General features: G+C 41.1%; 1 protein-coding gene across 1 annotated transcript in view; it reads left to right on the top strand.

Annotated features, from left to right (window-relative positions):
• The first annotated feature begins 72 nt into the window (after positions 1-72).
• NUP210L (nucleoporin 210 like) overlaps positions 73-15,454 on the top strand; it is a 103,107-nt gene continuing 87,725 nt past the window's right edge. Inside the window, exons 1-5 of the mRNA XM_036272454.1 lie at positions 73-767; positions 2,932-3,068; positions 11,096-11,227; positions 12,363-12,456; positions 13,032-13,182. Of these exons, the coding sequence (XP_036128347.1) occupies positions 568-767; positions 2,932-3,068; positions 11,096-11,227; positions 12,363-12,456; positions 13,032-13,182 (714 nt within the window). The 5' untranslated portion in view covers positions 73-567. The remainder of the gene's footprint in view (positions 768-2,931; positions 3,069-11,095; positions 11,228-12,362; positions 12,457-13,031; positions 13,183-15,454) is intronic.

Below are 15,454 nucleotides of genomic sequence, written 5' to 3'. Positions count from 1 at the left end.
TGAGATTCCTAGTTTTGTCCTGATAACACTGAGTTTCATCTTCTGTAAAATAAAGGTAACATGTATTATCAGGTGAATGTGAAGATTTGAAATAATAATCATCTACCAGCCCTTTTTAGAGACACCAAGTGGCTGGCAGGTCCTGCACCCTGGCCATGAGGCTGGACATGAATCTGACAACGACCAGCTAGCTGTTCATACTCAAAACTGGAAATTTTTACGTTAACAGGCAAGGACCAGTGCTGAACGGAAATTACTGCCTCCCAATAATTGGGGTGGGGTGGGGCTAGGTGAAAAATAAGGCAGGCAACAGAAGAAATTAAACTGGGAGAAAAAATTTTTTAGACTTTTCTAATTGATTTTGACTTTTCTAAAAGATCTGCCATACAATATTTAAGTGATTCGTGCCCAAAGTTTCCACGTTTTGCTGGAGCTTTTAATAAAGGTATTCCCACAATTCTGAGGCAGGAGGAAGCCCCACCTCCTGCTGGCGTTACGCCTGAGGATTGGCTAATGAGGCGGAGGGCGTGGCTGTAGTGGAGCGGGAACCTGAACCCAGTAGTCGCCATGACTGGCCCTGGGGCACCAGGGTCCCGAGGCTTGGGACTGTTTTACTGCTTGCCTCTACATCGCCTCCTGTTACTGCTTTTGGTTTTGCTTGAGACCCCGGCCAACAAGCTTAATGTGCCGCAGGTGTTGCTACCTTTCGGTCGGGAGTCCAGCCGAGTGCCCTTCCTGCTGGTGGCGCAGCGGGGCTGCTACACTTGGTGAGGGGTTGTGGGTCACAAGAGGATACATCCCCACACCACCCAATAAGGATAGGAGGGGCCACCGGACTGCTGTGTTCATTTGGCGACTTTTCTTCAGGGAGGAGGGTGGGGTGTTGGTGGGGTGGAATGGCCAGATTCTGGATATGGCCTGCCCTTGTGTGGGAGATCTTAAGGTCATGTGTGAGACCTTAAGAGAAATGCCGAGGCTGGCCTCTCTGTGTGGCTTCGCTGTGGGAGTGGTTCCAGGGGTCAGGGAAGCCCCTGTAGGAGGCCTCTGGTATTGGGACTACCCAATGTGAATAACTTCCAATGTAAACAACTAGAGTGAGGACTTGGGGTGTAAGGGTCCCAAATAACTCAATAAGGTGGGATTTTCAGTGTGAAGACGTCTCAAAACTATTGTGTACTTGACTAAGCATTTTACATGTATAAACTCACTCAATTTTTGTAGTCTTGTGAAGTAAGTACTATTACTCCTATTTTACGGAGGAGGGAACTGAGGCCCAGAGATCATGAAGTATAAACTTCTTGTAATATGAAAAGATTCATTTTGGGTGAAGTTGAGATCTGCCTGTAATATATTTACCTCCTTAAACAAGAGTAAAATCTTAAAAAAAATATTTTTTTTTTTTCTTTATTGATGTTAGAGAGAGAGACAGGAAGGGAGAGGGAGAGATGGAAACATCCATGAGAGAGAACATTGATTGGCTGCCTCCTGCATGCCCCCCACTGGGAATCGGGCCCACAACCTGGGCATGTGCCCTGACTGGGAATCAAACCAGAAACCTCTTGGTACATGGGTTGACGCTCAATCACTGAGCCACAATGGCCAGGGGAGTACCCTCTTGAACTGTGAGGACAAGGGGGACTCAACTCCAGGGGGCTGACTGTCTGACGGAGGATGGAAAGACATGATTTTGTGTGGGAGGACCCAATGATAAGTTGTGTGGTTACTTAAGATGTGAGGCAGCCTAACTGAATTGGGCTCCAAGGTATCAGAGGGTTAACCCTAAAAGAAGTAAATTTCCTTTTACCATCTCCTAAGAGAAGCACCAGGGTTTGTTCAGAGGGTAGGAAGTTCACATCCCATTTTTTGAGGGAGTATAAGGGAAGTATAATTGTAAGATGACCCAGTGTGATGTATTTCCTTATTGAGAGGATGATGCAAGGAATCTTTCCAGGATGAAAATCATTCCATCCATCCAAAAATATTAGTGAGCCCTGGCTGGTTTGGCTCAGCGGTTAGTGCGTTGGCCTGCGGTCCAGAGAGCCCCCAGTTCAGTTCCCGCTAAGGGCATGTACCTTGGTTGCAGTTTGTCCGCGGCCCTGGTTGGGTCGTGCGGGTGGCAGCCACTCGATGTGTCCCTTTCACATGGATGTTTCTCTCTTCCTCTCTCTCCCTCCCACTCTGTCTGAACAAAAAAATGTAAAGATGTCCTCGGGTAAGGATAAAAAAATATATATTAGTGATTTTTTTAGGTGGATGCACCTCATAATTTCTCCAACTTTTCCATTTTAGATATCAGCAGCCATTTCTAGAATTGAAGGAAATTCATTCGTCAGAGTGTGAGAAACCCACTTCTCTCATTATTGGAAACACATCAATCCTATTTTTACATATGGAGGGAAGAATGTAGTAATCTAATTTTAAACATTGAGGAAGGAATGTAATTTTGCACTTGGGATCATTGGGGAAAGGTTCTATCAGTCTGTCCCACTTAAATATTTTTTTAATGTACTTTTTAAAAATCTTCTCCCGAGGATTTTTTTTTTTTCCATTTATCTTCAGACAGAGTGGGAGGAAAGGAGAGAGAGAGAGACACACACACATGGATGCAAGAGAGACACATCTACTTGCTGCCTCCCACATGACCTGGACCAAGGCTGGGGACTGAACTGCAATCCAGGTATGTGCCCTTGAGTGGAATCAAACCCGTGACTCTTTGGTCTGCGGGCCGATGCTCTAACTGCTAAGCCAAACCAGCTAGGGCACCCACACTTAAATCTTGCTTCCTAAGATATGTTTCTATTTTGAAGAGTGTCATTTAAATACACCTGGTAGTGTGTAATATAGACAAACTAAAAGAATCTGTGTTCCACCAAAAGTTCATTTTAACCCACTTATTCTTATTTCATACTCTTAAGCATTTTGTTCTGGCAGGCATTCCACCCATCATGATGCAGTAACTGTTGAGCCTTTATATGAAAAAGGTACATTATGTTCCCAGAAAGCTGTACTCGTTGCCGAAGCTACCCAACCAATACGCCTCAGCAGTATCATTCTTGCTCGAGAGATAGGTATGTTGAGAGAAAACACTCTATGTAATAGTAAAATAATTGTAGCATCCTATTCTGCATACACCACATCCCCCTGTATATTCAGCACCTGGTATGGAGCCTGATACAAAGTGGAAACTGGTTGTTTGAATTGGTGAAGAGGAGAAGGAATTATCTGAACTATCTTAGGTGTTAAGGTCTGAGACTGATCTTGAGTGAGACAAAAGGCAATAGTAGAAAGACGAGTATGTTCGTGAAGTGTGGTCAGTGAACCTATATCATTAGTATCACCTGGGAGCTTGTCAGAGATGTAAATTATTTTTTAGTGAGTTTTTTTGTTTTGTTTTTAAGAGAGGGAGTAAGGGAGAGAGAGAGATGAGAAACAGAGGGACATCAACTGGTTGCCACACGCCCATGCCCCTACTGGGGATAAAACCAGCAACCTAGGTATGTGCCCTGACCAGGAATGGAACCTGTGACCTTCTGGCCAACCAACCTAGCCACACTGGCCAGGGCAGAAATGTAAATTCTTAGGCCCCATATCAGTTCTGCTATGTCAGAATCTCTGGGGTGGGTCCAAAACAAACTTTCTGAGTGATTCTCATACATACTCAAGTTTGGCAAGTACTGCACTAGTCTGTTGTGGACCAGATCAGTTAAAAAAATACTATTTGTATCCAAAATCAGAGCAGGGCTCTTTGTATAGCTGAGTTTCTGGTACTTCATTACCATATTGATAGGCTAGAGATGTCTGTATGGCTTTTAAATGTTTTGATAAATGACATATCTATACTGTGTTATTAAAGAGAAGTTTAAGATGCTTGGTATATCATATTTCATGTAATTGAAGATGCCATCTATTTTATTTTTATTTTTATTTTTTAATCCTCACCCGAGGACTTTTTTCCATATTTTGTTCAGATAGAGTCAGAGGGAAAGAGAGAGAGAGAAACATCGACGTGAAAGGGACACATCGAGTGGTTGCCACCCACATGACCCAACCAGGGCCAGGGACAAACTGCAACTGAGGTACATGCCCTTAGCGGGAACCGAACCCGGGTCTCTCTGGACCGCAGGCCGACACTCTAACCGCGGAGCCAAACCGGCCAGGGCACCATCTATTTTAAAGCTATTTTTATGTACCACTGTTATTTTATGTACCACTAAGAAAGAAAAATACTGACAAACTATGATTTTCTTCATTTGGAATTTATACTTTATACCTATTGAAGAACTCTTTGACTTAATTAGATAGTTTTTTTTATTATATATCACTCTCATGGCTAATAAAAAGGAAAGTATAAATAAAATAAACTGGTTAAGAGATTCCTAAAACTAACTTAACATTTTTACCTTATCTAAATTATGCCCTGGCCAGTTTGGCTCAGCAGTTGGAACATCGGCCTGCAGACCAGAGAGTCCTGGGATCGGTTCCCGCTAGGAACATGTACCAAAAAAATAAATAAATAAATTACTTTTTGACTAGGAATCATCAATATCTATGTTCATTCCCACAACATCTTCCTTGCCACCAAGACTGTTCATGATGTGGCATTTCTTAAAATAATTAATTAAAAAAAAAAAACACACCTGAAAGCTCTAAGTATTGGACTCTTAACTTGCCTTTGCAAATTATATAGAGCTAATCTGTTTTTGTCTCCAGCCTTGGAAAGGCTCCTAGCACATGAGTCACCACCTTTCTCACTCCATCTCCTTAACCATTTGGTTTCTAGGGGATAAAATAGTGTTCCGCTATTTATTTATTTATTTATTTTAATTTTTTTTTCTTTATTGATTTTTAGGGAGAGAGAAATAGAAACATCCATGAGAAAGAACATCGATTGGCCACCTCCTGCATTCCCCCCACTGGGGATCAGGCCCACAACCTGTGCATGTGCCCTGACTGGGAATCAAACTGGCAACGTCTTAGTGCATGGGTTGATGCTCAACCAGAGAGCCACACCGACCAGGCTGTTCCGCTATTTTTTTTTATCCTCACTCGAGGACATTTTTCCATTTTTTATTCAGATAGAGTGGGAGGGAGAGAGAAGAAGAGAGAGAGAAACATCAACGTGAAAGGGACACATCGAGTGGCTGCCACCCGCACAACCCAACAGAGCCGGGGACAAACTGCAACCGAAGTACATGCCCTTAGCGGGAACCGAACCCGGGTCTTTCTGATCCGCAGGCTGACGCTCTAACCGCTGAGCCAAACAGGCCAGGACTGTTCTGCTATTTTTTAAAAATATGTTTTTATTGATTTTTTAGAGAGAGAAGAAGAGAGAAAGAGAGAGTAACATCGATGTAAGAGAGAAACATTGATTAGCTGCCTCCTGCATGCCTCCTACTGGGGATCAAACCCCCATCCAGGGCATGTGCCCTGACCGGGAATCAAACCAGGACCTCCCAATCCATAGGAGGACTCTCAATCCACTGAGCCACACCGGCCAGGCAATAGTGTTCTACTATTATCCACCAAATTTTCTTCCAGCTAATAATACCCATTCCACACATCTGATGCTGGCCCTTTTAATGTTCAGTCAATTACAACTATGTCATGACTACTGCCTGGCTGACAACAATTGTGAGATGTCATCAGTTATAAGATAAAATCTCAGTTTCAGAGGTAGTAAAATGTCTAAAAAATGAGTGTCTTGGAATCAATGAAATATTATATGAAATTCTCAAAGATGAGACTCTTTGAGGACCATGTCATGCAGGGCAGCTATGAAGGCTAGAGGAGAATACCAAGGTCAGAAAAGAAGCATTGCTTTGGTCACGTGTGCTATTTTTAATGTAATTACTCTTAACTATATGAATTCATTCTGATATCAAAAGATTCATTCACACAATTGCTAGGAAAAATGTCAAATCAGGCTCTCAGCCTAATTCCATTTGACTTACAAATATTCCAAAGTTAAGTATTTTTTAAATCAACTTTCCCAAAATTAATATATATTTTTAAAATTATGTTTTTATTGATTTTAGAGAGAGAGGAAGGTAGAGCGAGAGAGAGAGGAAGGTAGAGGGAGAGAAAGAGAAACATGGATCAGCAGCCTCCTGCACACCCCCTACTGGGATCAAACCCAAAACCTGGGCATGTGCCCTGAGCTGGGATCAAACCAGTGACCTCTTGGTGCATGAGATGTCGCTCAACCAATTGAGCCAGGGCCCAAATTAATATTTTTCTCTAAATACAATTGTATACATAGATGATGGAAACTCCCAAAGATCAGTGCCAGTCTCAGTGTCCTACCAGGTGCATTTTCACCTGACTAGAAACTGGCACTCTGAAGTAGGAAAGGGTGGAGGTGGAGAGGGAGGGGACATTTTGAAAGCGAAGAAAATGCCTAAAAAAAATTGTTCAGCCCAGCCAGTGTGTCTCAGTGGATTGAGCATCATCCCATGGACTGAGAGATCCTGGTTCCATTCCCAGTCAGGGCACCTGCCTGGGTTGTGGGCTCCATCCCCTGTAGGGAGTGTGCAGGAGGCAGCTGATCAATGTATCTCTCTCACATCAATGTTTCTATCTCCCTTCCTCTCTTTCTACAAAGTCAATAAAAACGTGTTTTTAGAAATAATTGTCCATTCATTTGGCAAATATTTTTTGAATTGTCTATTAATTATAAGGCATCTGTAAAGGTAAAAAGGTTGAAGCACTTTATTGGTCTTGAGGTACTTAGAATTTTGGTTACATTTTTAGTGATAGTGTAGTAAAGAAAATTAGTGGCTATGACAGAGATGATGGGTAGAGGTGAGAGACAAGGTGGGCATACTCAATTTGGTAAGATGCTGGATCTTTTGATTTTCTTTTTTTATCTTTATTGTTGAAAGTATTACAGATGCCCCCCCCCCCCCCCATTGACCCTCTCTTCCCTCTTTTGATTTTTTTTGTTTTGTTTTGTTTTGTTTTGTTTTGACTGGCCATTACCTTGATTTGGATAAAACCTTCAAAGAATATAAAAGGTTATATAGCCCTGGCCGGTTTGGCTCAGCGGTTAGAGCGTCCGCCTGCGGTCCGGAGAGGCCCGGGTTCAGTTCCCGCTAAGGGCATGTACCTGGGTTGCAGTTTGTCCCCGGCCCTGGTTGGTCGTGTGGATAGCAGCCACTCGATGTGTCTCTTTCACATCGATGTTTCCCTCTCTCTCTCTTCCTCTCTCTCCCTCCCACTCTGTCTGTACAAAAAATGGAAAAATGTCCTCAGATGAGGATTAAAAAAAAAAAAAAAAAAGGTTATATAGTGAAAAGTCAGTTTTTCTCTAATTTCATATCTCTAAGAGGCAACCACTTCTCTGTATCCATCCAGATGTAGTCAGTAAATATATTAATATGCCTTTTTGCAGTAGAAAATCTAGACTTTTAACTTTAGATTCAGGATAGTAGAGGAGTTTGGAGATAACCTTAGGCGAAAAAGCTCACATCGAGGATGAAGAAAGGGTTTGGACAACTGGATGTCTGTACTTTAAAAAAAATTATTTTTCTTGATTGAGTTTAGAGAGAGAGGAAGGGAGAGGGAGAGATATAAACATCGATGAGAGAGAACGTAGATTGGCTGCCTCCTGCATGCCCCCCACTGGGGATTTGGCCCGCAACCTGGGCACCTGTGCCCTGACCGGGAATCGAACTGGTGACCTCTTGGTGCATGAGTCAACCACGAAGCCACATTGGCCCGGCTGGATGTCAGTACTTTTTGCACTGTGCTCAGCAAGTGATTGATGTTTAATAAGTACTTATTGATTGATTAGTTACTGCACTGGATTATAATCATATTATCCAAAGGAGTTTATTGGGCCCTGGCCAGTTTGGCTCAGTGGTTAGAGTGTTGGCCCGAGGACCAAAGAGTTGCGGGTTTAATTCCAGTCAAGGGCATGTACCTTGGTTGCAGTTTGGTCCCTGGTTGGGGTCCTGGGGGAGACAACCAGTCCATGTGTCTCTCACACATCGATGTTTCTCTCTCTCTCTCTCCCTCCTACTCTATCTGAAAACAAATTGAAAGGTATTCTCCAGTGAGGATTTTTTTATCCTCACCCGAGGACATTTTTGCATTCATCTTCAGATAGAGGGGGAGGGAGAGAGGGAGAAAGAGAGGGAGAGAAACATTGATGTGAGAGAGACAATCGACTGGTTGCCACCCACACGACCCCAACCGGGGCCAGGGACAAACTGCAAGCAAGGTACACGCCCTTAGTGGGAACTGAACCCCGGTCTCTCTGGTCCACAGGCCGATGCTCTAACTGCTGAGCCAAACAGCCCAGGGTTCCAGTGAGGATTTAAAAAAAGAAAAAAAAAAGAGTAGTCTATTGGAAGCTAGAATAAATGAGAGGGCAGCAGGAAATACAGTATCTGTCATTTCTGCTCCCTCTGTTTTGTCTTGGCTCTGCATTTCTATGGTTCTCTCATCCTGGCTTCATTATATTTTTTTTCTTTCTCATAATAAATTTTGTTACTCCAGTTTTTCTAGCTTTGGCTATTGGAAGCTCTTTCAGGTTGGCCCCTGTGCCCTTTGGTCTTGCCACCATCTTAACTAACAGATTAATTCATTCATTTTAGTACTTTCTTTTTAGCACTACAAAATGAGCTGGGACCATCTTGTATTTCCCTGCCCATTCTTTTCCTCAAGGAGTCCTGGTTCTTTTTGTTAGAGAACTATATTTAGAAACCAAGATCTGTGTGGTAGTGTGCTTGTTGCAACTGGAGTGTCATTGCTTCAAGGCCCTCTCAGCAGAGAGTGCTAGGAAATATATGTATGTATACTAACCCATGTATATACATACATATTTATATTTCTGTATCTATCTATCTACATATATATTAAAATAAACATGAGCTCATACTGATTTATTTCGTTCTTATCCTTTGGTGACTTCTTTCTCTGACAATGAGAAACTTGACATTCATTTCCTGCAATATATTTGTTGAACCCTAGTGTAAATACAAAGTAGTTTCAGGATTATTAATTCAATGTTTATGTTTCTTGTGAAACAAAGTATAGCTTTTACTGAAATAACATTTAAGCCCTGGCCAGAAGACCAAAGGGTCGCGGGTTCGATTCCTGGTCAAGGGCGAGTACCTGGCTTGACTCCCCTGGTTCATCACCCCCTCAGTTGGGGTCGTGCAGGGTGGGGCATCCAATTGGTGTTTCTCTCTCACATTGATGTTTCTCTCTCTCTCCCTCCCTTCCACTCTATCTAAAAAATCAATGGAAATATATCCTCCAGTGAGGATTGACCAAAAAAAAGGAAATAACATTTCTATGCTTTTTAGCCTTTTTTGAGGAATATTTACTTGTATTACAGCGAGGAACAGAGTTTACCCCTGATGTCCATTAGTAATTTGAGGTATTGCAATGGTAGTTACTTTGCTTTTTGTTTCTTGAAGATGAAGCTAAACCTAAAAATGTGTAGTTACAACAGCAGAATGGGTTGACTTTGTAGATCTCTAACACATGGTAAATGTGATAGAAGGGAGTATTGTTCTTTTTTTTTTAAATCCTCACCCAAGGATACTTTTTTTTCTATTTATCTTCAGATAAAGAGAGAGAGAAATCGACATCTGTGTGAGAGAGACACGTTGATTGGTTGCCTTCCGCATGACCCCAACCAGGGCTGGGGACCTAACCACAACTGAGGTACATGCCCTTGACCGGAATTGAACCTGAGACCCTTTGACCCACGGACTAATGCTCTAACCGCTGAGCCAAACCAGCCAGGACTAGGAGGGCGTATTGTTAAAAGATAGTACCAAACAATTTTTATTTCATCTTGTTTCAACTTGTGTTTATGAATTTCATTATGGCTATCTGGACTGGAACTCTGGTTAGACTGGAACTCTGGTTGTATCTAACTCATGGTTCCCAGGCTTTTTAATCTCATGGTCCAGAAAGGGGGAAATACTTGAAAAAATAAAGAGAGAAATATTTTGGTAGGATTGACATATGGTTGCTACCATTTCAATTAACTAAATACATTTTTAAAAATCTATTACCATAATTTCATGAAAGGAAAAACATTTTAACACTTCAAAGGTAAGATAGAATGTAAGAATAAAGTATGGTCCTTTAAAGTGAACACATTTAATTATTTGCTATTTTAAAATTACTTTTCTCTGCCTGGCTGGTGTGGCTCAGTGGATTGAGCATCCTCCCATAGACTGAGAGGTCCTGGTTTGATTCCCGGTCAGGGCACATGCCTGGGTTGCAGCTCGATCCCTAGTAGGGGGTGTGCAGGAGGTAGCTGATCGATGTTTCTTTTCTTTTTATTTTAATATTAATTTCTTTATTAATTTGAGAGAGACAGAAAGGGAGAGGGAGAGAGAGATAGAAACATCGATGAGAGAGAACATCGATTGTCTGCCTCCTGCATGCCCCCCACTGGGGATCTGGCCCACAACCTGGGCATGTGCCCTGACTGGGAATTGAACCAGCGATCTCTTGGTGCACTGGTCAACCCTCAGCCACTGAGCCACACTGGCTGGGCCTGATCGATATTTCTATCTCTCCCTTCCCATCTCTCTAAAAAATAAATAAATAGAAAGCATATTAAAATTACTTTTCTCCTTTTTCCATGGATAATTAAAAACATCATTGTTTGGGAGTCACTGGTCTAGTGTCTCTTATTATAAACAGAAGTTTTCTGTTTTGTTTTTTATCCTCACCCCAGGACATTTTTTTGCATTTATCTTCAGATAGAGCGGGAGGGAGGAAGAGAGAGAGAAAAACATCAACGTGAGAGAGACACATCGACTGGTTGCCATCCACACAACCCCAACTGGGGCCAGGGACAAACTGCAACCGAGGTTTGTGCCCTTAGCAGGAACCGAACCTGGGTCTCTTTAGACCACAGGCTGACGCTCTAACCGCTGAACCAAACCAGCCAGGGCTAAACAGAAGTTTTTATATTTTGTCATTATGCTGTTTTCTTCCTCAGGTTGAAAGCAACTGTTACAGCCTTTCTTTTTTATAATATTTAGAATAAGCTTCTGAGCGTTTAAGACATTTAATAGATTCATGACCTGTTGAATTAAATTCTCAGTTTTTGGGTTCATTGTAGTGACTGACCATGAGCTGCGCTGTGATGTCAAGGTTGATGTGATAAATAGAATTGAAATTATATCTCGAACTCGGGAACTTTATGTAGATGATTCACCACTGGAACTGATGGTGAGGGCATTGGATGCTGAAGGTAAAGAAATTAGAAAATTCAACAAAATTACTTTAATAGTCCTTTGTGTTTAGTAGTTGGAAACAGAAACTTGAGAGATAAAAGTAGATTGGAAATAATATTTATTTTCTCTTATGAAGCTCATGTACATGAGGAATTAATAATTCTTAGTATGGTTCAGTGCATTAGCTAACACTTTCATAAAATTTCCTTGCTATATTGAATGGTTGGTTATATCAGAAGCTTTCCATATTCTGCTTCTTACCTTCTGTTGATTGTTGATTCCTAGATCAGCAATGAAGAACATTTTTTTTAGAATTTATTGGTAGCTGTTTTGATCTATCCACTTTCTATAGGCTAGGAAAAGTCAATGTAAACCTGTGAAAAAGTTTTATAATTTTAAATTTGTCTTTCTTGAACCTGATTTTATATTGTTTTTAGTGTACTATGCTAATGTAATATGATATTTAAAGTTATTGCCTCTTTCTAAACTATTCAGTAAATAATACTTTTTTAAATTTGAAGAATGAATATATTAAAATATTCTAGAATCTTATTTTTATAAAATTTTTGTTGAAGGGACCAGGATTTAGGGATTCCTGTCAAGACTGAAGTAGATTATAAGGTGGCCTTTATGTGAGGAGAAACAGAAAAAGTGGCATAATTTTTGTCAACCAGAAATTAATCATCTTGAGTCTTTTTTTGTTGTGGTTAATCCTCACCTGAGGTCATTTTTCCATTGATTTCTAAATAGAGTGGAAGGGAAGAAGAGAGAGAAACATTGATGTTACCTCCCACAGGAGCCCCACCAGGGCCAGGGATCAAACTCTCATCCGAGGTATGTGCCCCTGACTGGGAATCGAACCTGACACGCCCTGGTCTGCAGGCCGACGCTCTAACTGCTGAGCCAAACTGGCCAGGGCATCTTGAGGTTTTTTTTTACATTTAGAAAGCTTATGCAGCAATAGCACTTACACTGTTTATGTGGGAATCTTCCTGGTATATGTGCTTTAATTCATTAACGCTAAGTGTTTCTGTTTGTTAATGAAAGAGGCCTAAAAATAATTTTTTAGTTAAGTTTCCCTTTTTAGTTAAAGATACCTGAATGTTTTTGAGTATGTGATTCTGTCTTGTCTGCTTTTGACTTGCTCTACAGGAAATACTTTTAGTAGTTTGGCAGGGATGATGTTTGAATGGAGTATTGCCCAGGATAATGAATCATCAAGAGAAGAACTGTCTAGCAAAATTAGGTAACCTTGAAACCTAACACAAACCATCTGATTCTGAAGGAGACATCTGCCCTTGTGAAACACTGAACATCAACCATTTGTGAGGGCTTTAATCCTGCTGTCTGGACTTTTTTGGGACAGATAAATTTACCAGGGAGGGAATAGCTTTGATATAGTAGGATATAGTATAGTATAGACATAGGTATCATTATGATAGTTTCATTTGAAGTACTGCAAAGGAGTCCATGCACTCAGGACTATACACTTATTTGAATCAGGTATCTCTTCTGGCCATTTTGTTATTCAAGCTATCTGCACACGCTGGAATACAGTACTGTAGGTGGAAAACAGTATGAAATTTTGTCTTCAGTACCAAGAAATAGCTCTCAGACCATCCAGGTTTTAGTCCAACAACAGTTTAATTAGCCACTGGCACATTAAATACTTTTCTTCTGTCTAGTCTTTGTTGAAAACATATTTTAAAACTTTTTATACTATATAGATATTGAAAAGACTATGTTTAAAGTTACTTAGTGCCTTTTGGAAGGAGACTGTTTGGTTGTATTAGAAACAACCCCTATTTTAAATCTCTTTAGGATTCTAAAATACTCTGAAGCAGAATATTCTCCCCCAGTGTATATAGCTGAGATGGAAAAAGAAGAGAAACAAGGAGATATAATTTTGGTGTCTGGGATTAGAACTGGTGCTGCTGTTGTAAAAGTTCGAATTTATGAACCATTTTATAAGGTAAAAAGTTCATGCTATATACTTTTATTTACTAGTCCTGCCTACATAATATATAGTTTCTTATGTTTATCTGTAATAGAAGCTTTCTAACCTGATATAATTTGTACCAATAGTTGTTTAGTTGAAAAAGCCATTTGAAGTGGGTGAATATAAAAAATAGACAAACACTTGTCTTTCTTTTTATTACCTAATTACCTAGTTAAAACATATAACTGCATTTTATTCACCAATCATTTGGTGTAGGTCCAATCTTTCTTTGACCATGAGTTCACTGGTTAGTAATATACATACTCTTTCTTGCATAAATTACAGTTTCTAGTTTCTCACTCTTTTCATTATAGTCAAGTGAAAAGTTAGACATGTATGAAGCAATTTGAGTACATAATTCCATATTTTTTAAGTATTTTTACATTTCTAACCTACACCTAATTTGATAACTGCACATTTTAGCAGCTTGCTTTTACTTTTCAAAATGTTTAAATTTTTTGCCCTGGCCTGGTAGTTTGGTTGGTTAGAGTGTCGTCCTGATTCACCAAGGTTGTGGATTTGATCCCCCATCAGGACACAAATAAGAAACAACCAATGAATGCATAAATGAGTAGAACAAAGAATCGATGTTTCTCTCTCTCTTTAAAATGATTTTTTTTTTTTTTTTTTTTTTTGCCCGGCTGGTGTGGCTCAGTGGATTGAGCATCATCCCATGGACTGAGAGTCCCTGTTTAATTCCTGGTCAGGGCACATGCCTGGGTTGTGGGCTCAGTCCCCAGTGAGGGGTGTGTAGGAGGCAGCCAATTGATGTTTCTCTCTCACATCGATGTTTCTGTCTCCCTCTCCCTTCCTCTCTCGCTAAAAAATCAATAAAACCATATTTATTTATTTATTTTTGCCTGTGTTTATTTATTTTTTATTTTTTAAACTCATCTTTATTGTTGAATGTATTACAAATATCCCCCCATTTTTTCCCCATTGACCCCCTTCTCCCCAATCCCGTCCCCCTCCCGCCTTCCCCACACTATTGTCAATGTCCATTGGTTATGCATATGTGCATAGAAGTTCTTTGGTTTATCTCAACCCGCCCTACCTGCCCCCTTCCCTTTGAGGTTCATCAGTCTAACAGCCAATTTGTACTTTTTTTTTTATCCTCACCGAGGACATTTTTTGTTCAGATACAGTGGGAGGGAGACAGAGGGAGAGAGAGAAACATCGACATGAAAGGGACACATTGAGTGGCCGCCACCCGCACGACCAACCAGGGCCGGAGACAAACTGCAACCCAGGTACGCGCCCTTGGTGGGAACTGAACCCTGGTCTCTCTGTACTGCAGGCTGACGCTCTAACCGCTGAACCAAACCAGCCAGGGCCAATTTGTACTTCTTAATTCCTTCATCTTTTTCACCAATTCCCCCATCTCCCACCCCACCCCCCATCTGGCAAGCAACAAAAAGTTCTCTGTATCTATGAGTCTGTTTCTGTTCTGCTTGCTCATTTTGTTTGTAGATTCAATTGTTGATAGATATGTATTAATTGCCATTTTATTGTTCATATTTTTGTTCTTCTCCTTTAAGAAGACCCTTCAACATTTCATATAATACTGATTTGGTGGTGATGAACCCCTTTAGCTTTTTCTTGTCTGGGAAACTCTTGATATGTCCATCGATTCTAAATGATAGCTTTGCAGGAAAAAGTAATCTTTGTTTTAGGTTGTTGCTTTTCATCACCTTGAATATCTCTTGCCACTCCTTTCTGGCCTGCAAAGTTTCTCTTTTTATAATTAATTAATTAATTGATTGATTCCTCACCCGAGGACATTTTTGCATTTATCTTCAGATACAGCGGGAAGGAGAGAGGGAGGAAGAAAGAGAGAGAAACATCAACGTAAGAGAGACACATCGACTGGTTGCCACCCATACGACCCCAACTGGGGCAGGGGACGAACTGCAACCGAGGTACCCTTAGCGGGAACCGAAACTGGGACTCTCTGGTCTGCGGGCCAACACTCTAATCGCTGAGCCAAACCAGCCAGGGCTGCAAAGTTTTTTTGTTTTTTTTGGTTTTTTATCCTCACCCGAGGACATTTTTCCATTTTTTTGTTCAGATAGAGTGGGAGGGAGAGAGAGGAAGAGAGAGAGAGAGAAACATCGACGTGAAAGGGACACATCGAGTGGCTGCCACCCGCACGACCAACCAGGGCCGGGGACAAACTGCAACCGAGGTACGTGCCCTTAGCGGGAACCGAACCCGGGTCTCTCTGGACCGCAGGCCGACGCTCTAA

Source organism: Molossus molossus, unplaced genomic scaffold (genome assembly GCF_014108415.1).
Source record: "Molossus molossus isolate mMolMol1 unplaced genomic scaffold, mMolMol1.p scaffold_m16_p_20, whole genome shotgun sequence".
In the NCBI taxonomy this organism is placed as follows: Eukaryota; Metazoa; Chordata; class Mammalia; order Chiroptera; family Molossidae; genus Molossus; species Molossus molossus.
This window is presented reverse-complemented; position numbering and strand designations above follow the sequence as displayed.